Source organism: Arvicola amphibius, chromosome 7 (genome assembly GCF_903992535.2).
Source record: "Arvicola amphibius chromosome 7, mArvAmp1.2, whole genome shotgun sequence".
NCBI lineage: Eukaryota > Metazoa > Chordata > Mammalia > Rodentia > Cricetidae > Arvicola > Arvicola amphibius.
This window is the reverse complement of record NC_052053.1, coordinates 47,897,058-47,923,779: the sequence shown is the minus strand read 5'-3', so window position 1 is coordinate 47,923,779 and position 26,722 is coordinate 47,897,058. Positions and strand designations below refer to the sequence as shown.

The following is a 26,722-nucleotide window of genomic DNA, read 5'->3' as shown; positions in this document are numbered from 1 at the left end:
TACCTGTCATTAATCAACACGAGGCTGTTGAAAACCCAGTCTAAAGGCAGGCTGAATTTTATTTTTGCAAGGAATAAGAGAGTTGGGGGCCTGGTATGGTTCCTAAGAATTTGTTAAGAAACTAAAGATGCTGAAACACTTAAGATCTATGATTATGAGGATAACAGTAGCTGTAACAGTTCTGGGAAAAATACAGAGCAAGAGAAATAGTCTCAGGGGAGAATGTTACTGAGAAAGAAAATTAGGAGAGAACAGACAAACGTAAAGATCAATAAGAAAAACACCCACAAAAAAAAGCCAACAAAATAGTTTATTTGGCTAAGAATTCTGCACTCAATGTTTCATTTCAGAGGCAGTAACCATTGCAGGGAGGAGATCCTGGCTGCTAAAGCAGCACCAAGACCAACAGGTCTTGCGCACAGGTCTTGACAACAGTCATTCTGTGCTTTGCTCTCATCACTGCTGATACAAACCTATTTACTCTTTTCTTTTCTTCTTTTTTGGTTTTCCGAGACAGGGTTTCTCTGTGGCTTTGGAGCCTGTCCTGGAACTAGCTCTGTAGACCAGGCTAGTCTCGAACTCACAGAGATCCGCCTGCCTCTGCCTCCCGAGTGCTTGATTAAAGGCGTGCGCCACCATCGCCCGGCTTATTTACTCTCTTCTACAGCTCTATTTCCTCTTCCCAGTTCTGGGACTTGGAGCCATGTGATGACAGATAATCTTTTCGTGACCTCCTGAGCAATGTCTACTTAGATTTGGAAGCATGTATTGCTATTCCAGTTCTCTAGGCCAGCACCTCTTGATACCAGCCGAGGTATGTATTGGATTCATCCCAAGCTAGCCTGCCCTGCCCTGCCCTGCCCAGGCCACTAGACACCTCAAACCCAGGAAAACAAACTCAGTCTCTCACATATAGAAGCTGATATTTTGTTTTCAAAAGCACCCCTTGAAAAAAAGTGGTCACTACTGCCCCCAAACCAAACACTGTACAGAACTTGCATGGATGATGGAATGGGGAAGAAGAGGTAAGGACTGCCGGCTAATTACAACAGATAAAGCCACATCTCACAGGGACACTTGGATGGAGGGTGACTGGGGATTAGAATGGTGATGGATGAACAGACAGCAGTGGACATTACGTGACCACAGTCACAGTACTCCACAGAGTAGAACACAGACCCCAGAGCTCACAAGTCTACAACTCTTAAAAGCATAGAGAACTTACCAGCAGCTTGGAAAGCTACAAAAACAGATTGAAAGAAGAGTTCAGTACACTGATGTGAACTTGTCTCAGCTATTAAAGACTTAATTGCCATCATACTTCCCCAGGAAATTCAGCACTTGGGAACAGCACAGGAGTAGGACCCTTAGACACATTATAGCAGACAAATTTCTACAGAAACTAGCAAGGGAGCAGCTTTCAAATGGCTCCACCAACGCGGCAGTGTTTGCCCACTGGCCCAGGGACTCTTCCTAAGTAAGCTTCACAGTGGTGCGAATGGTTTTGTAGGCAAACTCCTTTAAGTTTCATTTAACACGGGCACTTCAGAGCCAGCACCACTGAGTCCACTCACCTGGATGTTGGTGGGGTCCTTATAGGACTCATCACTCGCTGTCTGTAACTTCTCACTGATCCAGGCCTCAATTTCATCCACATCCCGGCTGAACTGCTGAAGTGTTTGAGATTCTCCAAGTTTTGACCTTTTCTCAATCATCTGGGCTTTTAGGCGGCGCCACCTATGAATGAAGATCAAATGTTGAGTGTTCTTTACCAGATAAGAAGAAGCTTGAGTAGGCGTGGCTTCTCACATGTGGGCTTTCATCTCAACTGGTAGAGTAATCACCACAGGACACCTACCTGTCAAGGACTTCATTGCGACGATTTGCAATGTCTCCTTTGGCATAGTGGTCAACAGCAATGAGCTGGTCGGCAAAGGCCTGCAGGGCAGCTATCTTTTCCTCCTGAGGACAAACAGGTAAAGAGGTCGGGGTGGGCTGGATAAGGCCTGTCAGCCTGCTAACTTTCAGAGGAGATGGTTACACTTTGGAACCAACTGGTGGCAGGATCGGAACACACCGATACTTTAGAAGCCAGCTTGATTATCAACATTACTAGAGTGGGGTTTAGTTCAAGAGGACTTCAGGTCATACTGAGCTGTGCAGGTGCTGGGACACCAGCAGATGCCACAGCAACAAACTAGGCTCATAAAATGACCACTCTTCTGTTTGCAACAAAATGGTTTTCAAGTCAGTTGTTTATCTGTTTTACTATTTGTTTTAATGTGTTACCTTATCAAACATAAATTTTCACCCTTCAAAAGATAATTTGGGGGGGGGGGGCTGGGTATGGTAGCAGACACCTTTAATCTCAGCAGAGCAGGCTGGTATCTTTAAGTTCAGCCTGTACCACACATACCCATTTCCAGGGTAGCCAGGACTAAACAGAAAGACCCTGTCTCAAAATACAAAACAGAACAAATCTGGGGGCTGGAGAGATGGCTTAGTCATTAAGAGCATGTGCTGTTCTTGCACATGATTTGAGTTTTGTTCCCAGGAACCATGTGGCTATTAACAACAAGCTTGCTATACTCTACCTGCAGAGGATCTGACACCTGGCTTCTAAGGGCACTGCACATTCATGCTATACTTAGGAGACAAGCATATAAATACTTATAAATTTAGAAAACTTAATTTTTTCCAATACCATCATTGTTTTTTGCAGTGCTATGGTCTGAACCAAAGTTTCATATATGTCAGGAAGCATTCTTCTAGGGAGTTACAGTTCTGTTATCATACAATAATACAGAACTCATTTGAGTACTTTTCTATATGTATATGTATGTGCAATAAGTGTGTATGTGTATGCATATTTATAAACACCAGACATTGGGCTTGGGTGCCACTGCTCTTCTGACAGAGTCTCTCACCGATTAGGCTGACTGGCCAGCTTCCAGAAAGCCCCGCACTGTGATTATAAACACACTATACATGGCTTTTGGGTTCTAGGGATCAAATCCAGGTCCTCATGTACTTGATCCTATGGGCTTCATGAGTCACCTGAGGTTTTAAACACCGTCTTGGGGCTGTGTGCTAAACCCTGAGGGTTTGTTGTACACTAAGCAGTACTCTAGCCCTGGGTAGCAACCCTTCCTTTCTTTTTAATTTTAATTATTTATCTATTTTTTATTTAAGATAAATAAATTGGTGTTTTGCCTGCTTACATGTCTGTGTGAGGGTGCTGGATCTCCTGGAACTGGAATTACAAACAGTTGTGAGCTGCAATGTGGGTGATGGGAACTGAACTCAGGTCCTCTGAAGAACAGTCTCTTAACCACTGAGCCCCCCCCTCCCCAACCTTTCCTCTCTTTTTTGGAGGTAAGTTTTTTTTCCTTCAGTTTTTTTTTTTTTTGTTTTTGTTTTTGAAGACAGGGCTTCTCAGTAGCTATGGAGTCAGTTCTGGAACTCACTCTGTAGACCAGGCTGGCCTCCAACTCACAGAGAACCACCTGCCTCTGCCTCTAGAGTGCTGGAATTAAAGGTGTGCACCATTGCCCGGCTGGAGACAGTTTTGTTATGTAGCCCAGCCTGGCCTTGAACTTCATCTTTCTGCCTCAGTTTCTCACACACTGCGATTACAGGAGTACCCACCAAGCTGGTATCTCAAGGTTTCTTGCTGGTATTTTGAGACAGGGTCTCACTATATAGCCTTGGCTATCCTGAAGCTGGCCATGTAAGCCAGGTTAGCCACAAATTTATACATCTATTTGCTTCTGCTTCTCAGTGCTGGTAGTAATAAAGGTACGTTTTCATATCTGGCCCAGTTTAAATTCTTATTTTTTCAACTAAAGAAGTACTTGTTGGATATGTGACGGACTATACTTTTGTTTTTAATTATGGGGATGTGTTCATGCCTATGTGAGTAGATACATGTAAACACTGAGTGTGGGTGTCTTCAGAGAGAGAGGCATTAGATCTCTGGAGCTGAAGTTACACACACTTGGGAAACACCTATGAAGGTGCTGGGAGCCGAAATCAAGTGCTTTCCAAGAGCACTACCTAAATGCTCTTAACCACGGAGCTATGCATCTAGACCAACAGAATGCGTATTTTTTGAAGTAGGTATGAAAACTGTAGCTGTATTAATATTTCTTTGAAGTACCGGGGACTGAACCATATAGCATACTAGGCAGTACTCTTTAACACATAGCTATCCCTGCCACCTGAATAGCATTTTTTGTTTTATTTTGGAGACAGTGTCTCACTATATAGTCCTGGCTAACCTGGAATGTTCTATGTAGTCCAGGCTGGGAGCTCTTGAACTTTAAAGCTCCACCTGCATCTGACTCTTGAATAACAAGAATATTATGAAGGTCATTAATAATAGTTCTAACTAATACAACCTAATCGGTAACTTCCTTTTTAGTCTAGTCATTAAGATAGAACTGCCATCAAATTACGATGTGACTCAGGCAAACCTAGTCAAGGACCTCATGTCCAGGACCCACCTGGACATTGATAGCTTTATCAAAGTCTTCATGTTTTTTGATTAGAGCTTCCACACTGTCCAGCGAGTCTCCTTTGTCTTCTGTGTTTAGGAAGGCCTCCCGGGCAGCCATCCAGTTCTCTGCTTGCTCACAGTCCCGATGGAATAGCTAGAGAGTGGACAGGTAGGTGTGAAGAAAGATAGGGGCTGCTGGCAAGAAATAACTGATGAAAACTCAAGCACACACACACCTGCAACTCCAAGCAGTGGTCCAGCATCATTCTGCGCTGAACCCAGGCCTTCTCCAGGTCTGTGCGCTCCTGGTCAAGAATATCAAGTTTCTCCTTGATCTCTGGGCTGGCATAGTGCCCATGAGCTAACAGCTGCTGCCCAAACTGCTCAAATGCCTGGAAAGTGCCAGCCCTGGCATCAATTTCTGTCCGGTGTTCCTGCCAAGAGGAGAGAAGTGATTAGGTAACATGCAGAAGATGCTCACACTAGCTATCAACCACTGGTTCCCAAGAGGGTGTAGGGGTAAGGCCCCTAAGGCCCCTAACGACCTACCTGGTGTCGTTCCAGCAAAGCCTCAGCTCCAGTGACATCCTTGGCTAGCTCATCTGAAGATACCAACCCTCGTATACCATTGATCCAAGACATGAGGTCACTAGAACCAGATGAACAGAGGAACACCCATCATACTACCCAGCAACAAACATGCCTGCCCAGGAAATGGCTGCATCACTTCTGCCTCAAGCAGTTATTTTATAATTATTACTTTAAACCGTCAAAGCTACTTTATTTTTTTTTTTTATTTTATGAGCATTGGTGTTTTGGCGTGGGTGTCAGGTCCCCTGGTACTAGAGTCACAGACAGTTGTGAGCTGCCACATTGGTGCTGGGAATTGCACCTGGGCCCTCTGGAAGAGCAGCCAGTGCACTTAACAACTGAGTCATCTCTCCAGCCCTCAGGAGGTTATTTTAGGTTAAACCTAGTCATATATCAAACAGGGCTGAATCTTATAGCCTTTTGTTTATGTTACAAAAAAAAAAAGGAAGGGGATTCTTCTCCTGGATCTAGCTGGGTATGAGTAGTTCTCTCCAATCACCGAGCAAACTTCTCTTTGCAATAGATAGAGATCATTAAAGAAAACCACAACTAATCAAAATGCAGTCTTGAAGCCCAGTCCCAACTGATACATCTACAACACAACTCCTACACCTAAGGCTCAGGGATCGTTGAGTGTCAGAAGTTACACCAATAAAATCTCAGCAAAGTGGCCACCTACATACCCTGAAGAGTCCATACCAACAGACATGCTAATGTGGAAAGGGAAAAGCTTTCAGGGCTTCAACACTACATAAAGAACCACGGGCAGCACAGTGGTGGCGCCTGCCTTTAATCCCAGCACTCAGGAAGCAGAGGAAGGCAAATCTCGGAGTTCAAGGGCAGCTTAGCCTACAAAGCCAGTTCCAGAAATGACATAAAAATAGAAAGGTGGAAATGATGTAATTTGTATTATAATGTTAAAAAGTAAAAAAAATATTTTTCTTTTATTAAAGAAGGAGAGCTGGGCATGGTGGTGCACATCTTCTATCCCAGCACTCAGAGGCAGCGGTAAGTGGTCTCTGAGTTCTAGGCTGACCTAATCTACAGAGCAAGTTCCAAAACCAGGACTAGAAAAACTTAGTATATAAAAGATAAAGAGAGGGGTCTGAGAGTGGGGGCAGTAAGATGGCTCAGCGAGTAACCTTCTGAATACACAATGGGGAGAACGACTTCTCCAAGCTGTCCTCTAGCATTCACACTAGCTGTGGGACACAAGCATGCACATACACACATCACTGCAATAACAGTGTAATAATAAAAGATTGTGGACCGGGCGGTGGTGGCGCACGCCTTTAATCCCAGCACTCTAGAGGCAGAGAGGCAGGAGGATCTCTGTAAGTTCAAGTCCAGCCTGGTCTACAGAGCTAGTTCCAGGACAGGCTCCAAAGCTACAGAGAAACCCTGTCTTGAAAAAAAATTAGGAAGAAAAAAAATTCATAAAACAAAGAACCACACTGGGATACTTAGTGGCAGAGAGGACATATAGGTTCAGTTCTCAGCATCCTCATGGTGGCTCACAACTGTCTCTAACTCCAATTCCAGGGGATTTGATATCCTCTTCTGAGCCCTCAGACACCAGGCACACAAGTGGCACAGACATACACACAAGTAAAATACCCATACATATGTGGGGGAAAAAAGGAGTGCTTATTGCTCTTTCTTTTTTAATAAAGAAGATTTGCTTATTTTAATTTTGAGTGTATGAGTTGTTCAGGCACAAGCCAGAAGAGAGTGTGGGATCCTTTGGATCCGGAATTACAGATGTTTGTGAGGCACCAAGGGGGTGATGGGAATTGACCTGGGTCTAAGGTGCTCTTAACTGCTGAGCCATCCCAACCCCCGAATAATGCTCTTGTAACGGACCCAAGTTTCTTTTCTAGTATTCATACCAGGTAACTAGCTCACAATCACCTACAATTTCAGCTTCATAGAGTTCCACTTCCTCTTCTGACCTCCTCAGGTACTTGCATTCATGAGCATATATCCCCGGTGCCCACATGCCACCAAAACCAAAGTATTTTATAAAAAGCCAAAAACAAACAAACAAATAATCCCAAACAAAATCCAGAATTCAGAAGAAAAACCAACAGCTGTGAACTGGAGAGATGTCTCAATGGTTAAGTGTACTTCCTGCTTTTCTAGAGGACCCAAGTCTGGAAAGTAGAGTGGTACCATCTGGGGCTCCCATCCTAGAAGAGGGAGTATCTGAGACCATCAGATGCTAGGCATCACAAACCATCACAAACTCAGTGAAGTACCACACAGACATGAAAAGACAAAGGCATAATTATGGGAAATCTGCTAAGACACCTAGCTTATACTCCTAAAAAATGACAGCGTGGAGATCCTGTTCCAGATTGAGGGACCCTAGCTATGAAACATATTTATTAAAAAAATATTTATTTATTATGTATACTGTGTTCTGTCTGCATGTGTGCCTGCAGGCCAGATGAGGGCATGAGATATATATATAGCTTTTCAAGACAGGCTTTCACTGTCTAACAGTCCTGGCTGTTCTGGAACTAGACAGGCTGGCCCCAAACTCTTGAGATCCACCTGCCTCTGCTTCCTTGGGATTAAAGGCTTGCATCACCACAGCCCAGTGGGTTTAGGTATTAATGAATTCATGATAGGTGTGGATAAGGAGAATGCTGGAACCAATAATGTATTGTTGCTCAGAATACAAAAGAACCTGTAATTAATGAGGGTCACAAAATTAACTGGTAACTACAGGTAACAATACCACAGTTGATTTTGCCACTCTTTTTTTTTAAAGATTTATTTATTTATTTATTATGTATACAACATTCTGTCTGTGTGTATGCCTGCAGGCCAGAAGAGGGCACCAGACCCCATTACAGATGGTTGTGAGCCACCATGTGGTTGCTGGGAACTGAACTCAGGCCCTCTGGAAGAGCAGGTGGTGCTCCCAACCACTGAGCCATCTCTGCAGCCCCGATTTTGTCACTTTTGTCACTACTCTGTGACATTATTTTAAATCAAACCAGTTGATGGAAAAGATTACTTGTATCTATATAAAGTCAAATATTAAGAAGAAAACATAGTTGGCAATGTTTTATGATATAGGCCCAAGTGCAGAGACCAATGAATTTTGGTATTTGGTAGTTTGAATATTTTATATTAAGTGGTAATTTTTATATTACAATTTACTATTAAAAGGAGGACCTATGAAGCAAAAATCTCCGAATGACACTTGGTATGCATATGCATGAGAATGGCTCATACATCAGAATGCTTATTTTCTGGTTGGTGAACTGTTTGGGAAGAATTAGGGAGTGTGGGCTTCCTGGAGATGTAACCAACACTAGGGCTGGCTCCCCGAGCCCTCTCCATTCCCAGTTAGGTCTCTGAGGATGTGAGCTCTCAGCTACTGCTTCAATGTCCATACCTGCTGTCATGATCCCCCCCACCATGATGGTCATGGACTCTTCAGTCTCTGAAATTGTGAGCCCCAAATAAACAGGTTTTCTTTTTCTTTTTTTTTTTTAAATATAAGTTGGCTTGATCATTCTCGTCAATCACAGAAACAGAAACATAACTAAGATACTTGGTTCTTACCGGAAATCACTAAGGAAGCGCTGCAGGTCATGGGAGTCACCCAATTTAGCCTTGCGCTGGTCTGCACGCTTCCCTAGGCTGGTCCAGGCCTCGTTTAACTCTGTGCACTTTTCCTTCAAATCCTCTGCAGATTCAGGGTGGGATTGGATCAAGCGCTGGGCTGTCTCCCCAAGAGAATTCACCTACAGGGAAAGAGTGGTAAGAACTCCCAGAGAAACAGCTGTGCTCAGCAGAGTTTAGGCCTTAGCTTCCCCAAGCATCTCTCACCTTGTCGCCCAGAGCTGCAAGGTCCCTCTCAAAGCCTTCATGTTTGCGCTGCAGGGCCTGGACACTGGCTAGATCATGGCCATAATTGTCTGTGTTCAGGGCCTGATTCTTCTCTTCAATCCATTCTTTGGTTTCATCAGCATCTCTGTAGGCAAGACACACGGTGAGTGCCAAGCACCACTGCCTTTGAAAACCTCTTGGGCTGGCAGTTGTGTGTCTGGTACACATATTCACTCTCAGCAGTACTAACTGAGCATCCACTGTGTTAAGAGCCCAAACATCAACAAGACATAGCTACTTATGCTGATATTCCACTCAGCAAGCCCCATCTATGAGGGGCAAAATCCTCATTTCTTCCTACCCCAAGCAACCCTCACCTGTGGAACCTCTGTACTTCATGTGCACTGCCCAAGAGCTGGCTACGTTCCTCAGCCAGCTGTTGCAAGGATCGCCAACGCTCATTCAGCTCCTGCAGAAGAATAATAACATCAGCCTGTTCTGGTACACCCACAACCAGGCCTTAGGAAAATGATTCAATTGGAAGTGATAGGACACCTGTAATTTTCCATTTCAACCTTCCTTGCAAATACACCAGCAGTGTACCCCAACAGTAATCTTGCAAAGATCAAAACCAGTCATATCTAATAGCCTGAAAATCCGCCAAATGCCTAATCTAGGAACACTCTTTGTAACACTGGGAAAAACTCACTTTGTGCTTCTTTCCAATACACTGGTGACTGGCACATGACACCTATGTTACAAGTGAGACTCCTAGGAGTCTTCTCAACCAATCAAGTCTTGGGCCAGAGCAGATGTGAGAAACGCCAATGCAGACAGCAAAAAGCTGAGTCTTTAAGGTTCCTGCTTCACTGGAAATCCCAGTGAAGATTTTCATTACTGCTCTGTGCTGGTCTGGATAAGAATGGTCTCCATAGACTAACGTTTGAATTACTTGGTCCCCATTGACTGAACCGTTTGGGAAGGAACTGTCTTGCTTTGTTGGGGGAGGTGTGTCACTAGGATTTGGGGCAGGCTTTGAGGTTTTAAAGGATTAGCCATTCCAAGTCTATACTCTCTGTCTCCTGTTTGTAGAATAAGATGAGATTCTCAGTTGTTCCTGCTGCCATCCCATCATGGACACTAACCTGAAATCAAAAGCCTAGTTAAACAGTGACTTTTGTAAACTGTGTTGGTCATGGTGTTTTGTCACAGCAATAGAACAATAACCAAGATGCTCATACTAAAGTCTGAGTCAAGAAACCTGAATAAACTGGATGGTTGTGGCCTTTAATCGCAGCACTCAGGAGGCAGAGGCAGCAGATCTCTGTGAGGCCAACCTACTCTACAGAGCGAGTTCCAGGACAGCCAAGTCTGTACAGAGAAACCCTGTCTTGAAAACCAAAACCAAAACAACAACAAGGAAAGAATCCCAATCGAGCTATTTCATGACTTGACATTTGATGAGGATCTTAAGCAGTTTCTGAGACCTATGGAAGTGGCCCAGGTCATGGCACGTCCTCTACTGTAGTAAAGAGAAAGAAAACAGTGAAGAAAAAAGCAAGGGTAAGCAGGGTACCTGGTTATCACTTCTTACCTTGATGGAGTTGAAGGTGGCCACTGTGTGGACCATCATGCGAGCAGACTGTGAGAAGAGCACAGGGAAACCAGTCAAGAGACTTTTCAAAGACAGATCTGCTGGGGCCACTGAGTTGGTCCCAAAACTCAAACCGTGTTACTCTACACTGGCAACATTTGAAGCAGGGGCATTGATAAAAACTCCAACTACTAGAAAGGTGAAAGAAAACACCAAGTACATAAGCGGAGTTGGCTGCAGAATGAAGCACACCCACGTGGAGAGGAAAGCCTTGAGGATAGCTGCTGAAGGAAGGGCAGCTCAAGATTCATGAATGGTGCCCTTTACTGTCCGTACCAAAGAACCCTCCAGAAAACAGTTCCACATACACTGGCTGCTGTGACTGTTTCATTATTAGTGAGGCCCCCAAATCACTCATTCCATGGCTGATGCGGTTACTAGGCTGTGGTTTCTAACAGTGTGCTGAAGAAAAGGGGACAACAGAAGCAAGCCAGTGAATTAGCTTTCTTCTTCACAATGCAGACACTTGTAAACACCTGAGGAGCATCAAAATGTCCTATCCCACCTGGCTTAAAAACAAAAACTAAACTCCTCTTGGCTCAAAACCTTTCAAGTGTGACAAAAGGAGGCAGGGCTCAGCTTTGATGCAGGGGTGGGAAGCCATCAAATGTTCTCATGAACCACAGATGATATGTGGGTGTTATATAGGTCCAGAAGGCAGGACCATCATCTCCCAATCCTTCTTAGAAATAAGAAACAATTCACAATGATCTCTTAATCTGTGCCAGTGAGATGGTTCAGCAAGCAAAGGCAGTTGTTGCCAACTTAATGACCTTTCAACTTATACAAAAGGGAGACCCAACCCCTGCAAGCTGTCCTTTAACCTTCCCAAGCACGTGGTGATGTGTGCTTCTACACACAAACACACACCACAAACAACTGTAATTCTAAAATCTGTTCTTGTCAGCTAGGCATGGTGGTGTATGCCTTTAATTTCAACACTTGGGAGGCAAAGGTAGGTGGGTCTCCATGAGTTCAAGACTAGCCTAGTTTACAGTGACTTCCAGATCTGCCTGGTCTATGTAGTGAATTCTAGGCTAGCCAGAACTACAAAATGAGACCCAACCCCTTTTTAAATTTATTTTCAGAAGAATATATATTGCAGGAAAAGCTTGGCAGAACATTCAGATAGGAAGTTCATTAAATTTTGCAGTTAGAAAAAGTAACAGCAGGACATGAAGAATTGAATCGAATGAGAAAAAAAAGTCTCATATCTGTTTTTAAAACCAAGTTAGTAACAGAACTATGAGGGACAGAGGCTGGGTTGAGACAGGTTAGACAAGATGACAGCACAAGGGTGAGCATGGGAGGCTGGTGAAGGAAGGCCTTTCTGCTAGATTTCTGAGCTATCTTCTATGCCCCGAGAACATACTTTTCTGTAACGAAGAAGTCTACCTGTAACTAGTTTGTAGCTTAAATGATATGAGAGCTGAACAAGAAGAGAAGATCCAATAAAACTGAAATTGCTGGTGGTGCAATCTTAGCTGGAAGCACAGCACATCAAGCCTCCTTCCACATTCCCTGGCAGACCTTTGCTGTTCTGGTGTCAGTGACGTCAGCTGTGGGGGTAACTTGCTCCTCCCCTTCCTGCTTTGGAGGTGGGACCTTCTAGACACAGGCTTCCTTGAGCTACAGATCTGGTCACTCAGATAACAGACAGAAGGACTGTCACTCTCATTCTCAGTCCTACTGTCCTCTGCCATCCTGTGGGGCTGTATCTGAAAATGGGTGAGTCCCCAGGTGAGGTGTACTCTAGGATGAAGTCTGCACAACCTTACTTGGCATTTTGCTTCTGTGTATTAGTCTTTCCAGTTCCACAAACAACAGAATATAGCCACTAAGGTTAGAAGGAGGCCACACCAACCAAGTGAAAGTTTACAACAAGCTGGAAATGAAGAAAAAGGCACACAGGAAAGAACACAAGATATTGCAAAAAACTTAGAACCAGTAAAGTGCAAAAGAGTTCTTACTTTCCATGGGGAGGCTGTCTTGGAATCTGCTTCATCCTAGTCAAAGAAAAAAAAAAGTTATTCAGCGTGTCATAGCACAGAACCTTCCCAGCCAGCGACTGTGATCCCAGAGGAATCCCAATAGTTTATCTTCACTACTATGGAACTCAGAGCTGACTATTCAGCAACCAACCTAAGGTTGCTGGAAGGAATCACCAAACACATAAATAAAATAAGAATCCCTTCCCCTTTTAAGATCTATTTTGTGTGTATGAGTGTTTTATCTGCATGTATGTACATGCACCACTGCACGCCAGGTGCCCAGGGTGTTCAGAAGAGGGCATCAAAGTTAAGGACAGTTTGAGCCACCCATGATGTCGGTGCTGGAATTGAATTCAGATTCTTTGCAAGAGCAAAAAGTGCTTGTGACTGCTAGGCCAACTCTGTAGCTCCCTACTGTGTCTCCCACCCCCCAAATCCAGTAAAAGAGTGGAAGGAAGGAATTCAATATAATGGCCATCTTTTCTTTATGCCACACTCATAGAATTGTTTAAAAAACAGTTAAGTAAATAATATTAGGGAAAACATTTTAGAAAGATAAAGATCAAAGATGTTTTGGCCAGATAGGTAGTTAGCTCCTGTAACCACAGCATTAGGGAGGCTGAGGCAGGAGGATTGTGATTTTGTAGCCAGTCTGAGCTGTACAGTGAGTTCCATGCCAGCTTGGGCCACGCAACACTCTAATAGCAAACCCCCACTTTTGTTTGGAGAATGGCAGGCAATATAGATGCCTTCTTTTTCATTCTTTTTTTTAAAAATATTTATTTATTTGTTGTGTATACAATATTCTGTCTGTGTGTGTGCCTGCAGGCCAGAAGAGGGCACCAGACATCATTACAGATGGTTGTGAGCCACCATGTGGTTGCTGGGAATTGAACTCAGGCCCTCTGGAAGAGCAGGCAATGCTCTTAACCACTGAGCCATCTCTCCAGCCCCCCCCCCCCTTCTTTTTCATTCTTACACAACAAAAGGTCTCTTGCCTTTACTTCTTCCCAAGATCTAAATCCTTACCCAGTTTGAGGTCTACATGGAACCCTGTGACTTACCCTGGGCATCATGCCATATACCTCCTACAAGGTGAGAAGGAAATCAGTGTTAGTACAGAGGAAACATGTCGGAATGCCATACAGTAAATGTAGGTGAAAAGAAGAGCCACAGAAAACAGACTAGAAATCTAGCTCAATGGCAAGCAGAACTCCAAATCAAATGCTTACATGCAAAAAACTTCTCTATTTAAGGAACTTAAGAACTTCAAGCCAAGTGGGCGATGGTGGTGCACACCTTTAATCCTAGCTCTTGGGAGGCAGAGGCAGTCCGATCTCTGTGAGTTCATGGCCAGCCTGGTCTACAAAACTAGTTCCAGGACAGCTAGGGCTATACAGACAAAACCTGTCTCAAAAAACCAACAAAAATGGGGCTGGAGCAATAGCTCAGTGGTTAAGGGCACTAGCCAACAAACAAAAAAGCCAACAAAAAGAATGTGAAGTTAATGGCAAAGACATTTAACTTCCACAGTTCTTCTTGGGCTTGGGAGAGCATAGGATGAAGTGTGAACTACACTGGCCTCAAATCTGTGTTCCATAACGAGGTGTGGCCTCTGCCAGGCAGTGGTAGCACGCACCTTTAATCTGAACAACAACAACAAGGGGAAAAAAAAGAAAGTGACCTCTGAGGCTAAGGTTAAAACACTCACCTGCTGCTGCACAGCTTGTACCTCCTCCGCCATCAGACCTTCAGACTCCAGGTCTTCAGCTACCTTGTTAATGTCCTTCAGTCGAGACTCATTTGCTTTCAGATCCTTTAAGGTAAAATCACAATAATTAAATACACAATAGCAAGTCAGGGGAGGGGGGGACACTTTAAGTCCCCAGCACTGGACAAACACGGAAGGTACAGAGAGCAAACTCTAAATCACACAGACTGCACAATCCATGTTATCTTCACTTCAGTAATCTGTGGTCAGACCCAAGAGAACCAACTATTTAAAACTATTTTTGTTTTGTTTTTCTATTTTTTTTCCTGTGTGCAGTGAGGGTAAGTGTGCCACAGTATATGCATGAGATTAAGACGACAATTTGGGCAAGCTGGTTCTCTCCGGTCACCAAGCGGGTCCTAGAGATTGAACACAGAATAAACTCAGGCTTGGTGGAAAATGCCTTAGCCCAAGGAGCCCTCTCACATCCTAAGAACTAACCTGCCCTCCCAACCCATCCCGTTTTTGGAGATAGGGTCTCTCTGTGTAAGAGCCCTGGCTGTCCTGGAACTCACTCTTAGACCAAGATGGCCTGAACTCACAGAGATTCACCTGTCTCTGCCTCCCAGTGATGGGATTAAAGACGTGATGGGATTAAAGACGTGCACCACCACTGCCCCAGAGAGAACCAACACTTTTACACACACACATACACACACACACACACACAGCTGGAGAGGTATTTAGAGGTTAAGCATATCGACTGTTCTTCCAGAGGTCCTGAGTTCAATTTCCAGCAACCACATGACAGTTCACAACATCCATAATGATATCTGATATCCTCTTCTAGTCTACAGGCATGCATGGAAACAGAGCACTGTACACACAAATACATAACGAATAAATGTATTTAAATATATAAATACATAATGAATAAATAAATATATTAAATATATACATATATATACTTAAAGCCAGGCAATGGTGGCTCACACCTTTAATCTGAGCACTCAGGAGGCAGAAACAGGCAGATCTCTGTGAGTTTGAGGTCAGCCCAATCTATAAATTGAGTTCCAGGACAGCTAAGAGCCACACAGAGGACCACTGTCTCAAAAAAACAAAACAAAACAAAAAATTTAAATGCTAAGCTGTTTTTTAAACTTGATTCACTTATTATATGTGAACATATGTCTGTGTACTGTATGAGTTATAGACAGTTGTAAGCAAACATGTGGGTGAGGGAATCAAATCCCCCCTCTGCAAGAGTAGTCGGTGCTCTTAACCTCTAAGTCATTACTACAGCTCCTTAAAAAGATTTCAAATTATTAATTTCACGTGTATATTGTTTTGCCTTCATGTGTTCATGTACCAAGTTTGTGCCTGGTACCTGTGGAGGAAGTAAACTGGAGGTATAGATGGTTGTGAGCCACTAGGTGGATGCTGGGAATGGAACTTGGCTCCTCTGGGTGCCCTTAACTGTTGAGCCACGCCTCCAGACCCAAGAACTACGTATTTACACAACTTTGCAGCCATGCTGCAAGATTCTCATACCTTCTGGAAGTCATCAAACTTCTTCTGCAGCACCTCAACCTGCTCCAAGTCTGCGCCAACCTCTTCACTCGCTAGAGCGGCTTCTTTCTCATTGATCCACTGCTGCAGCTCGTTTGCTTCCCGAAACAACATGAACTTCTTACAACTCTTCTCCAACATGCCTTTCCGCTTCTCACCCAGTTCCAGCAGAGACTGATATCTGACAGAAGTCAAGAGGGTGACAAAATGGGCAAGAAACCAAAGATGCCAACACAGGACAACCACAAGTCATCTAAGGTGTGATCCAAGGCATGAGTTTGTAATGATGATGCCTAGCAACAAAGGCTTAACAGAGGATCAGAGCACACAAAGATGAGGATACTAACTAAGCCCCCACAGTACAGCTTCATGGATAAGCGCACAGTGCACTGGTCATACCTGGCTGGGCACACTTATCTCTGGGCCAATTTTCCAATTATGACCACAGAAGCCTGAAACCAAACCAAGCACTTAGCACAGAAATAAAAGGTTCATCGACTACATCGGAGAGATGAGATGAAGCTATATAAAGATGAAACTACATAATGTATAAAAGGGATTTTTTTGATTTTTATAATTCTCTGAGCAGCCCCTAAGTGGGGGAAAGATAATGAGTTTTTAACACAGTCTAATACAGGATGCTCCATCTCTGTCAACAGGACATTTCCATGGTGAGCTGTGTATTTCTGAGCAAGTTACTGAAAGAATTTCAGGTGCGTAGCACCAGCTGCAAGACCTAAGAAGAATCAAAGAATTTTCTAGCCCATGAGAACTAAGATACAAAAAAGCTGAGCTGCCACTAACTTTAGAGACATAAAAGCAACAGATCTGAGTAAGAAATGAAATTCAAAGTTAAGGAAAAATCTGAAAATCATCATGAAATCTAAGCTTCCCAAATAAATAAAAGTACTATATCAACACAAGTCAGAGCCCTCAACCTCTAAGCAGCACTTCATTTCCTCCCTACTGAAGAATATGACAAACCGGCTGCAGGTTCACAGAGGACAGAGATGGCTCCTGCTCTATCACAAAACTAAAGCCAACACCATTCCAAACACAAGCAGGCGGAAGCAACCGAGGAGAGCAATTCCACTGACAGCTTTCTAACAGCCAGCAGAGCCGTGCTACAGATGTGGCAGGTCCCCTGCACCACCTTCTTCTGAACAGACAGTGCTCTGTAGGAAAGCGGCAGAGGGAGAATGGACAGGTGCAGCAGTGGACATGGGGAGCTCAGCGAGGCTCTCAGCCTACTCACAGTTCTTCCACCTGTTTCATACGCAGAGATACACTGCCGGCCTCCTTAGTTATGCGTGTCCTGCACAGAGGGGGTACAGCAAAAGCATGCACACATTAGTGGGATTAATCCACGGGAATGAAAAGCAGCAGCTCCGACTGGTGCCATGATGGCGGATGCTTGAAGTGGGAAAAACTTAGGAATCATTCAAAAGCACTTAGAAGCAGCCCAGGCCATGAATAAATCAGTGGAGAAACAGTAGAAAAATTAAATGAGAGGGTTAGTTTACCTTCATGTTCCTCACAAGTCTGCTACACTTAAGGCAACGTTCCCTGTACTGCAAACACTTAGCTGCAGAGAGCAAGGCCAGGGGACAAAACAGACTTGAAGGACAGTGCTGATTCTAATAGCCAGTTCAGAACACTATCTCCACCAACATTTGTGCTCTTTTTTGACCCAGGTCTGTGACCGTGACAAAAACACAAGCCCAAGGGTCTTCTTGTCTGTGCAGTAACAGTGAAAGAATTTGTAAGTGTACAAATGGTTCTTGTCATTTCAAGATCATTAAGGTCAGAAAAGCTCTTACTCTAAGCCCTACTGGACTTAGAAATATACTTCCTGGGTACTTCCCAGGTGCCCAAAGCTGTTGATTTCATTAGTAGAGTAAGGTATGCACTACAGGACAGACATGTAGTATACAATATGGGGCTCATCTATATGATGAGGAGAAAACAAGCTTAAAAAATAAATTGTAATCTCTGAACACAAAGCTATGGAAGAGAGAGCAGCTCTCTAGGCAGCTGTCCAAAGCAAGGCAGAGCCAAGGGGGGTAAGATATCCGAAAATCCAACCCAAAAAGAATCTTGACTACAAGACAAAGGCGAACATTATATAAAGTAGTAAAATGTGGTTTAGAAAAAGCACCTCAGAAGCACAGGAAAAAATAAGTGAGATTGTATTAGTCAGGAATTTGGGCCTAACAGGGAAGTTCATGGGTTAGGAGACTTGAGGGAAAAAGAAAGAGTACAGAGGGCCCCAGAAACCCCAAGCACTGGCTGTAACTGACTTGAGGATTGGATTAAGCCCTGAGTGCTGTCTAGCCTGTGCTGTGTGTGCAAGCCCTTACTGGTTGTCGATCTGCCCCTGCCGCAGCGCAATGCTGCCCTGTTCTTCCAGGAGGTTCTCCCTCGAGGCTGACTGGGCGGGGTCCAGCTTCTTCACATACGCAGCGGGCACAAAACCCTGACGATCATTCACTTCCACTTTCCACCAGTCCTAAGAGAAAAAAAGAGGACTGAAAGCACATTCTTTTCCCATCAAAGACAGCTCACACTGGTCTTCTTTTTCATTTTTTAATTTTATGCCTCTATGTGTGCTCGCATGTATGCTCAAGGAGGCCAGGAGAGCGTGTCAGATTTCCACCCCTAATACACCGGCCTATTTCCATACGTGTGTAGTAGTCATCCAGAGGAGCTTTATTACTTCAAGCCTGTGACAAATTAAAGTCTCTGTACTGCCACACATGGAAGGGTACAGGTTAAAGATGACGTTAACTATGGAGGCCAGTCTTCCCTTATGTCCAACACTACAGCCACTAGCAACACAGACCTATTTAGCTTTAGCACGTTGGAACCAAACTCATCAAGAACTGCAGTTACACTAACTGTAATTCAGTTATCTGCCATATGTGCTTAGAAGGTATGCTGGGTACAGCAGACATATTTTCAACCTCACCTTAAAATACATGGTAGGGTGACACAGCTCTTGTACAAACTAGGTGGACCAGAGAGTTAGATTTCAGTCAAAAGACAGTAACAGCCGGTTGTGGTGGCGCACGCTGATAGGATTTGCTGAAGGAGGCAGAGGCAGGAGGATCACAAGTTCGAGGCTAGCCTGGGCTACACATTTAAAAAAAGAGAGTAACAATAACAGATAAAACTCATGAGTTTCAGGCTGGAGAGATGGCTGAGAGGTTAAGAGCATTAATTGTTCTTCCAGAGGTCCTGAGTTCAATTCCCAGCAACCACATGGTGGCTCACAACCATCTGTAATAGGGTCTGGTGCTCTCTTCTGGCCTTCAGGCATACACACAGAGAGAATATTGTATACATAATAAATAAATATTAAAACAAAAACAAAAAAAGCTCATGAGTTTCCTTACTCATTCAGGGTGGGGTTACAGTTCCCTAGTAAGGGGCAGAACAGTTCTTTGACCGTATCTAAGATGGGAGGCAGGATGCCTCATGACCAGTCAAGTATTATGCAAGTGAACACATCCCTCCCTATACGGACAGTGTCATACCTGCATGTGCTAAGGAAGGAAGGCTGATGTACTGAGCAACATTTAACTTGAGGAAGATGAAGTGCATACAGCTGTCTTCAACTATTTGCTAATCTTGAGCTATAACCGTATACAATCTAGATGAGTAACCAACAGACAAAGGCTCAGTGGTACACAGTGCCTGGTCAGCCTCTATGAGGCCCTAGCTTCCACAGCTAGCACCATAAACAACCACCACCAACAGTGCAAGTTATGAAGCAAACACACCACGGTTCAGAAGGGAGAGTGTTCACCCAGGGACACCTGACTGTGATTGTGAAGATCCATCCTATAGGTGACTCTTGCACTATCTGCACATGACAGACTCAAGAGGACTAATCTAGGACTTCCCTAGTCATATGGCTCTGGATAAATGAAGAGTGACTGTTTGATAAAGTAACCCTCTTTTCTCTTTCCATTCTACCCAAGGACATACTCCATGATGCTGATATACCCAACCCTAGCCACCCTGTGCCTTGCCTTGTTGGTGCTGTTGAGCAAAGTGAGGATGTCCCCTTTCTTCATGGTGACCTCACGAGGGCTCTTCTCCTGATAGTCATAGAGAGCCAAGACCAGCTCCTTCCCAGTCTCATCATCCATGGGGGCCACTTGTTGCTAACAAGCCAAAGGAAAGGCAAAATGATTAAATGCCACTCATAACGTATCACCAATCACACAGCAGTCCAATTTCAACAGGGACACTAAATACACACTTATGAGAGTTCTCTTTTTGCCTTTTTTTTTTTTTATTGTGTGTGGACCTGAAATTTAAAAAGAACGTTGTAAAGAGCCAATCCTGTTTTTAGTACTTGGAACTATATAGGCCAGACTGGCCTTGAACTCATTCAAGATCTCTTGAACTGGAGATCTGTCTGCCCCCAGTGCTGGGATTAATGGTTTAACACCCAGCCCCTTGATAGTTCTTTACTGAAGTTACCAAAAAAGATTTGTTCAAGCCGGGCGGTGGTGGCGCACGCCTTTAATCCCAGCACTCGGGAGGCAGAAGCAGGCGGATCTCTGTGAGTTCGAGACCAGCCTGGTCTACAAGAGCTAGTTCCAGGACAGGCTCCAAAGCCACAGAGAAACCCTGTCTCGAAAAACCAAAAGATTTGTTCAAGCTGCTGAGCATTAAAACAAATTAATCAAACAAAAACTCTCCTCAATTAAATGTGCCTAACTGTAAACCTTTGTGTGAGAAGAATGTTTCCCATAGGTATGGTGGTATGGCCTTAAAAAACAGCACGCGAGCAATTGAAGGAGATGCATGTGATTTACTCAAGTTTAGAGCCAGTCTACATAGTGAGACCCTGCCACAAACAAACAAACCCAAACCAAAGAATAATGACCACGGCCTTAAATGTCTGTCAACTTCCCTTGCCCCATCCTAGTTCCTCAGCACTACTTACCCGGCATGACTGGGCCTGTTCGCGCAAAGCCTGGATGCTGCTGCCATAGGCGCTGAGATCGGACATCAAAGCTTCATGCTTCTTGAGAAGAGCCTGAAACCATATACATGGAACCTTATCCAAAGGCCCCGTGCCGTAAGAAAACATGACTGCTAGTTGTTATTTACACTCCTACTTTTTTAAAATTTTGTATATTTACTTTTTAATTTTAAATTTCGAGAACATCATATACAAGTAGTTCATCTATAGCTCTCCTCCCTCTCTCCGCTTCAACTACTTCCAGACTCCCCTCTGATTTCATGACCTCCTTTTTTACAATTACTATTGTGTGTGTGTCTCTCTCAATTACACCCTACTGAGTACATTCATTGTTGCACACATGTATTTGTGTCCAGGGCTGACCACTTGTGACTGGACAACAGACCTGGGAGCTTCTCTCAGGAGGAAACTGATTTTCCTCTCAGCCACTGACCATTGATAGCTTTGCATGTAGGACAGGACCTTGTGGAGTTTTCCCCATTCACGATGGCTTATACTTATTCTTTGTGTGTGTGCATACACCATGGCACATGCATGGAGGTCAGAGGACTTGCATAAGTTAGTTCTCTGATTCCACTACATGAGGATGAGTACTGAACACAGGCCAACACTTGGCACAAATTCCTTTACCCACTTAGCCATCTTGCCAGTCTATCTCTTTCTCCTCTTAATTTCAGAGAAGAGATACTGCTGAGTTACAATCTCTTCCTCCCCCCCTTTACCTAGTTACAAAGTATCTGAAATACACAGACACAAAACAGTTATTTCACACATCTGAGAATTCCTCTTTACAAGGCTACTTTGTCGCTTCCCACTAACACCATTTCCAGCAATTTTGGTTCTATTCTTGAGGAAAACACTGTCTGTGTGAAGGCTCAGCTTCCCTGGGGAGGTTTGGTACTGGACATGGAACCTAGACTTGCGCACACGCTACACTGGTATCCACCACTGAGCACCAGCCCCAGCTCTCACTCTGTTTGTGACAAGACTGTCAAGAGGTAGGTAGGGCTGGAGACAACTGTCTGACCTGCGTGGATCAAACATGAGAGTTACAGTAAAACAACAGATGACTGGCAAAAAGAGTAAATGTGTGTTGGTGTATGTATTAAGTGTTTCATATGCATGTACTGCTAAGTTCACATAGGCGCCAGTCCTGGCATGCTACATGTCTGCAAGCACATGATGGAGAATAAATGAGACGCAACAGTTGAAGCTGGGTGACAGGCAGTCTTTTCTTTGAGATTCTGAACTTCCAAAATAAAAAGCATTCCTAAACACCTTAAAAAGCAGCTGCAGGATACTTTCCCTTTTCCGCTATCTTGCTTTCTACTCTAAGGCTGGGCCCATCACATTACATGTGATGCCCAGGTTTGAGCTACCTCAGCAGAGTCCTCATCCTTCCCGTAGTCGGTACTGCCCACAATAGGCTCCTTCTCCCGCATCCAAGACTCAGCCTCATTGGCATCGGCAAAGTACTGCTGGGCCTGCAGTGAGTCCTCTAGATCTTGTCTCCGCTGGGAGGCTTTGGCTTTCAGTGCCTCCCATTTCTGGTTGAGCTCACTCAGTTTGGCCTTCACATCTTCTGCAGCAAAATGGCCTGGAGGAATGATGGTGAGAAGTACACCTGACATGACGGCAAACTCACATAACAGAATGAGAAGGGGACTCAGCCTTGGCCTTGCTGGCTGGGTCCAGGTCCAGGCACTGAGTACACTCACTCACCTTCTTCCACCATAGCGTTTCCCTTCTGTGTCACCGCTTTGATGCGGGGCTCATGCCCAGCAATTTCTGCTTGTAAGGCTTGATGTTTCTTTAGCAGATTCTGGACTCCAATTAGATCTTTGCCTAAAAGCAAAACACATTCTCTCATCAACTGGCATTGAATTGACTGACACTATGGGCTCCCACCAGTGTGGCAGTACAGGGATTTAAACTTCATCTCACTCCCTCTGATATTTCTCCTGTATGCTATGGGATGCTGCAGTGGCATGGTTTTGCCTGGGGCAGAAAGACTAACCTCTATTAGTGGATGCAGCAATAGGCTCCTTTTCTCGAATCCAGGTTTCCTCATCCTCCACATCTCGGAAGAGCTGCTGCAGACGAAGAGAATCTGCCAGCTTCTGCTTCCGGGCCACCATGGGTTCTTTGAGAGCCTCATAGCGAGCCACAAGGGCCTCTTGCTTCTTCTTAATGTTTTCAGCATCGAAATGGCCAGCATCTTGGAATTGGCGGGCCTGAATTGTGATGCCATCAATTCGATCCTGGGAACAGGAGGCTAAGGTATGAAAACTGGAAACAATTCCCAGAGACTCTGTTCTGCACATCTCCAGCCTTGTACTTGGGGTGAGGATTCATCAGACACCAAGGAAAGTTAACATGGTGCTTGTTCTACTCTGAGAATATTTGTTCTGCCATGGCCTTCCCTAGAGTGCTCCTAGAGAGCACTGAGGGAAAACACTTGGAGTAGAAGCATGTGGAGTTCTCTAAGAGTCATACACTTTATTTCCCCCCTAAGAGTCTCATCTTGAAACATTCAACATTTATCATTCTCCCATTCAGCACTGCCTTGCCCTACACCACAGGTCCCATTCCCATCCTACCTGGTGAGCAGCCACATCTGCCTCTAGCAGGGCATGCTTCTTCTGGAGGTTCTGGACATTGGTGAGGTCTTTGCCATAGTCATCTGAAGCCAAGTGACCTTCGACTTCATACAGCCACAATTCAATGTCCTCAACATTGCGATTAAATTGCTGCTGCTGGTTGGCTTCACGGAGCTTTATTCCTGTTCAAGGAAGTGGGCTTAGTTTTCTTAATAATGTGATCCATTAATACTGATCACAAGTTATGGTATCTTGGAGGAGTATTATGGTGAGATTCTTATTCATTATCCAGCTTTACCGAGTACGAGAATGAAAAATCTCTAGTATGACCTCTGCTCTACATTCTACAGGCTCAACTAGAGGTTGTCTGGAAAGCGTCTTTAATTACATGAGATACAACTCCTGGCACACAGCTAATCTGTGATTTTAGGTCTCTCCAACAAACCATCAATTACACTTACGAAATGACCAGATTATTGAGAACTCAGGTCAAGTAATCCCTATATAGCAAACAACCCTTGACAACCAACTACCACTCCACCTTCCTAGCTGGTGTCTGGTTCTAGAATGCTGAGACAGACAGTAGTGTTTAGTTTCCCAAACGCTCCTATCACCAAATGCTTTTCTATCTATTTTTCATACCTTTCAGTTCTGTGGCCTCTAGGAGTTTCTTCCACAAACTGATGACCTCATTCATACGAGCTGCTACTTCTTCCTTGGCATAGTGGTCGACATCTATTAGCTTTTGCCCAGCTTTCTCTAGGGCATCAATACGGCTCTGGTTTGCTGAAAGCTCAGCCTCAAAAGCCTGATGTTTCTGGACTTTGCCTTGCAGGTTGGATGGATCCTGTCATTTTTTTAAAAAAAAAAAAAAAAAAGAGGGTCATGTCTTGAACCTGAGTATGGAGAGTAATTTCATGCCCATAAAACAGTCAGCATACGTTAACTAGTGTGATTTGTAGGACCCATTTTGTTTAATTCTTTTTGTTTTGTTTTGTAGTTACAACTAGTTTTTGGAAAGGTTCTTTAGCTTCTACGAGTATCATGTGACAAAATTGACTGTACATTACTTTATAAGCTTCATCGGTGGCAGTTTTCATCTTCTCGTTGACCCAGCTTTTGAGCTCATCAGAATCACGGAAGAACTGCTGCAGATGGAAGGAATCGGCCAGCTGTGCCCGGCGGTGCATCGCTCGCTCATGGAGGGCATTTCGGCGGCTCAGGAGCTGAAAGGCAGGGATGACGTGATTTTACAGTTCATATTCCCCAAAATGTGGCCAGGTCATCTGAACTGTGACAAGTATCTCAGAAAGAGACTGTGTACACTACAGGAAAGGAGCACGCTAAGCCCAGGGAACTCACAGCATCTCGGCGAGTGGCCACATCTTCCATTGCGTAATGGTTATTTTGGATTAGTTTGGTTGCAAACTCATCCAGTGCCTGGAAAGGAAGGCAAGAGTTGTCACTGAGCACTGTGCCCTAACTGTGCTATAGAGAAAACATTCTAATCTTTACAGTCAAGGTTTGCACTGAGACATGTGCCCACCACTGGGCCCAGCGATGATTATGCTCACCTGCAGGCATGTCCAACCTGTGGCTCACAAGCTGCATTACCCTAGAATAGCTAGAAATTCAGTCTAACACAAATCCTAAATATAAAATGTTATGAGATACTTATTTTTGGTTAAGTATCTGGTTCTCCAAAGTGAGCTCTACAAACGCAGACATGACAGTGTTTGCAAGTGGACAAGCCTGAAGGATTCTACTGATGCTATGATAGAGTTCCAGACTGCTCATTCCCCTCCAGTGTGCAGACAGCAACTGCTGCATGAGCACCTAATATGTGTCAGATGCAGGACAACAGACTTCTGATCCTAATAAGCTGTTCTCTTTATGGGAAGAGCTCATGTTGCCTTACTCTGATACAGTGTCAGTCAAAGGTACATTTCAATTGGGAGGTTTCCATCAAGCATGTGATTCTGTTCCATAAAGCTGTGTTACATACAAAAGAAGCTCGAATGATACCATCATGGGGTCTTACGTGTTCCTGGGAGTACTCTACAGACATATCCCAACCCTCTCACGAAAGGACTGTTTACTCTGTGGACCATATGACAAGAAGGGTCTTACTGTGATTTTTTCTTCCTGGGCACTGAGGGATTTCTCAAAGTCCTCATGCTTCTTCAGAAGAGCTTCCACACTGTCTAAGGAGTCACCCAAATCTTCATTTAGCAGGAATGCCTGGAGAAAGAACAGGAAGTTTACAACATCATGGACTGCTCATTCATCTACAGCCCAAAAGCAAAAGCAGATTTTGGCAAAACACAGACAGGAAATATCCTATGGCAATTAAGCTTCTGAGATCACTACGAGAAAAGTCTAGTCTTTTTATATTCTCTTAAAAAAAAAAAATCAACCAGGAACACTAGAAAACAATCTTTATCATATATTCTCCCAAACATTTTTCTAATTATTTCTTTTAAGGGAGGGAGGATATTGAGACAAAGTCTCACTATGCATTCTAGATGCTCTTTAACTAAGTAGTTCAGCTGTCCTCAAACTTGTGACCCTCCTGCCTTAGCTTTCTGAGTCTGAATACAAATAGGCATGAACCCCAGCTCTTACACAGCTCTTGTAGCTTCTCTCTCTTTTTAAAAAATATTTATTTATTCATTATGTATACAGTATTCTATCTGTGTGTATGCCTGCAGGCCAGAAGAGGGCACCAGATCTCATTACAGATGGTTGTGAGTCACCACGTGGTTGCTGGGAATTGAACTCAGGACCTTTGGAAGAGCAGGCAATGCTCTTAACCTCTGAGCCATCTCTCCAGCCCTTCGTGTAGCTTCTCTTATGTTCAGATTACACATAGGCTAAATTATAATTTTTAGAAACCCTTTTTGTACTGCACAAACCTTTTCTAAGTGCCTTCCTGTCTCAGCAATACCAGAGGGAGACAGGACCAAAATAAGCCCGCTTAGTTTAGTGCTATCCAAAACTGAAATGGCTCTGACGTCCTGAAACAAATCAGCACTCGCTGGAGAGGTAGGACATGACTCCTGTCCTTCCCTGATAGGGGCTCCTGACAAACATTACCTCCTGCTTGCTCATCCAGTTGTCCACCTGCTCAGTGTCACGGTAGAAGAGCTGCAAGTCCATGCACTGTTCATACTGTTGCCTTCGAAGCTCCCACAGCTCCAGCAAGGTGGTTCTCTCCTCTGAGAGGATGCTCAGCTTGGGAAACAGGAAGCAAAGTTACCTTC

General features: G+C 44.1%; 1 protein-coding gene across 4 annotated transcripts in view; it reads right to left on the bottom strand.

Annotated features, from left to right (window-relative positions):
• The window catches only part of Sptan1 (spectrin alpha, non-erythrocytic 1), a 71,262-nt gene that overhangs the window by 17,136 nt on the left and 27,404 nt on the right, over positions 1–26,722 (bottom strand). Inside the window, exons 11-37 of one of the 4 annotated variants that reach the window (XM_038337830.1) lie at positions 26,556–26,693; positions 25,590–25,700; positions 24,822–24,899; positions 24,530–24,685; positions 24,102–24,306; positions 23,460–23,641; positions 22,877–23,120; positions 22,582–22,704; positions 22,239–22,456; positions 20,821–20,913; positions 19,895–20,029; positions 18,221–18,369; positions 17,116–17,175; positions 15,843–16,041; positions 14,292–14,396; positions 13,645–13,668; positions 12,560–12,595; positions 10,530–10,577; positions 9,313–9,404; positions 8,936–9,080; positions 8,669–8,850; positions 5,048–5,147; positions 4,735–4,932; positions 4,506–4,652; positions 1,859–1,962; positions 1,575–1,737; positions 1,226–1,240 (exon numbers count right to left, since the gene is read on the bottom strand). In XM_038337830.1, the coding sequence (XP_038193758.1) occupies positions 1,226–1,240; positions 1,575–1,737; positions 1,859–1,962; positions 4,506–4,652; positions 4,735–4,932; positions 5,048–5,147; positions 8,669–8,850; positions 8,936–9,080; positions 9,313–9,404; positions 10,530–10,577; positions 12,560–12,595; positions 13,645–13,668; positions 14,292–14,396; positions 15,843–16,041; positions 17,116–17,175; positions 18,221–18,369; positions 19,895–20,029; positions 20,821–20,913; positions 22,239–22,456; positions 22,582–22,704; positions 22,877–23,120; positions 23,460–23,641; positions 24,102–24,306; positions 24,530–24,685; positions 24,822–24,899; positions 25,590–25,700; positions 26,556–26,693 (3,450 nt within the window). The remainder of the gene's footprint in view (positions 1–1,225; positions 1,241–1,574; positions 1,738–1,858; positions 1,963–4,505; positions 4,653–4,734; positions 4,933–5,047; positions 5,148–8,668; positions 8,851–8,935; positions 9,081–9,312; positions 9,405–10,529; positions 10,578–12,559; positions 12,596–13,644; positions 13,669–14,291; positions 14,397–15,842; positions 16,042–17,115; positions 17,176–18,220; positions 18,370–19,894; positions 20,030–20,820; positions 20,914–22,238; positions 22,457–22,581; positions 22,705–22,876; positions 23,121–23,459; positions 23,642–24,101; positions 24,307–24,529; positions 24,686–24,821; positions 24,900–25,589; positions 25,701–26,555; positions 26,694–26,722) is intronic. The other 3 variants (XM_038337831.1, XM_038337832.1, XM_042055480.1) reach the window with 3 other exon arrangements.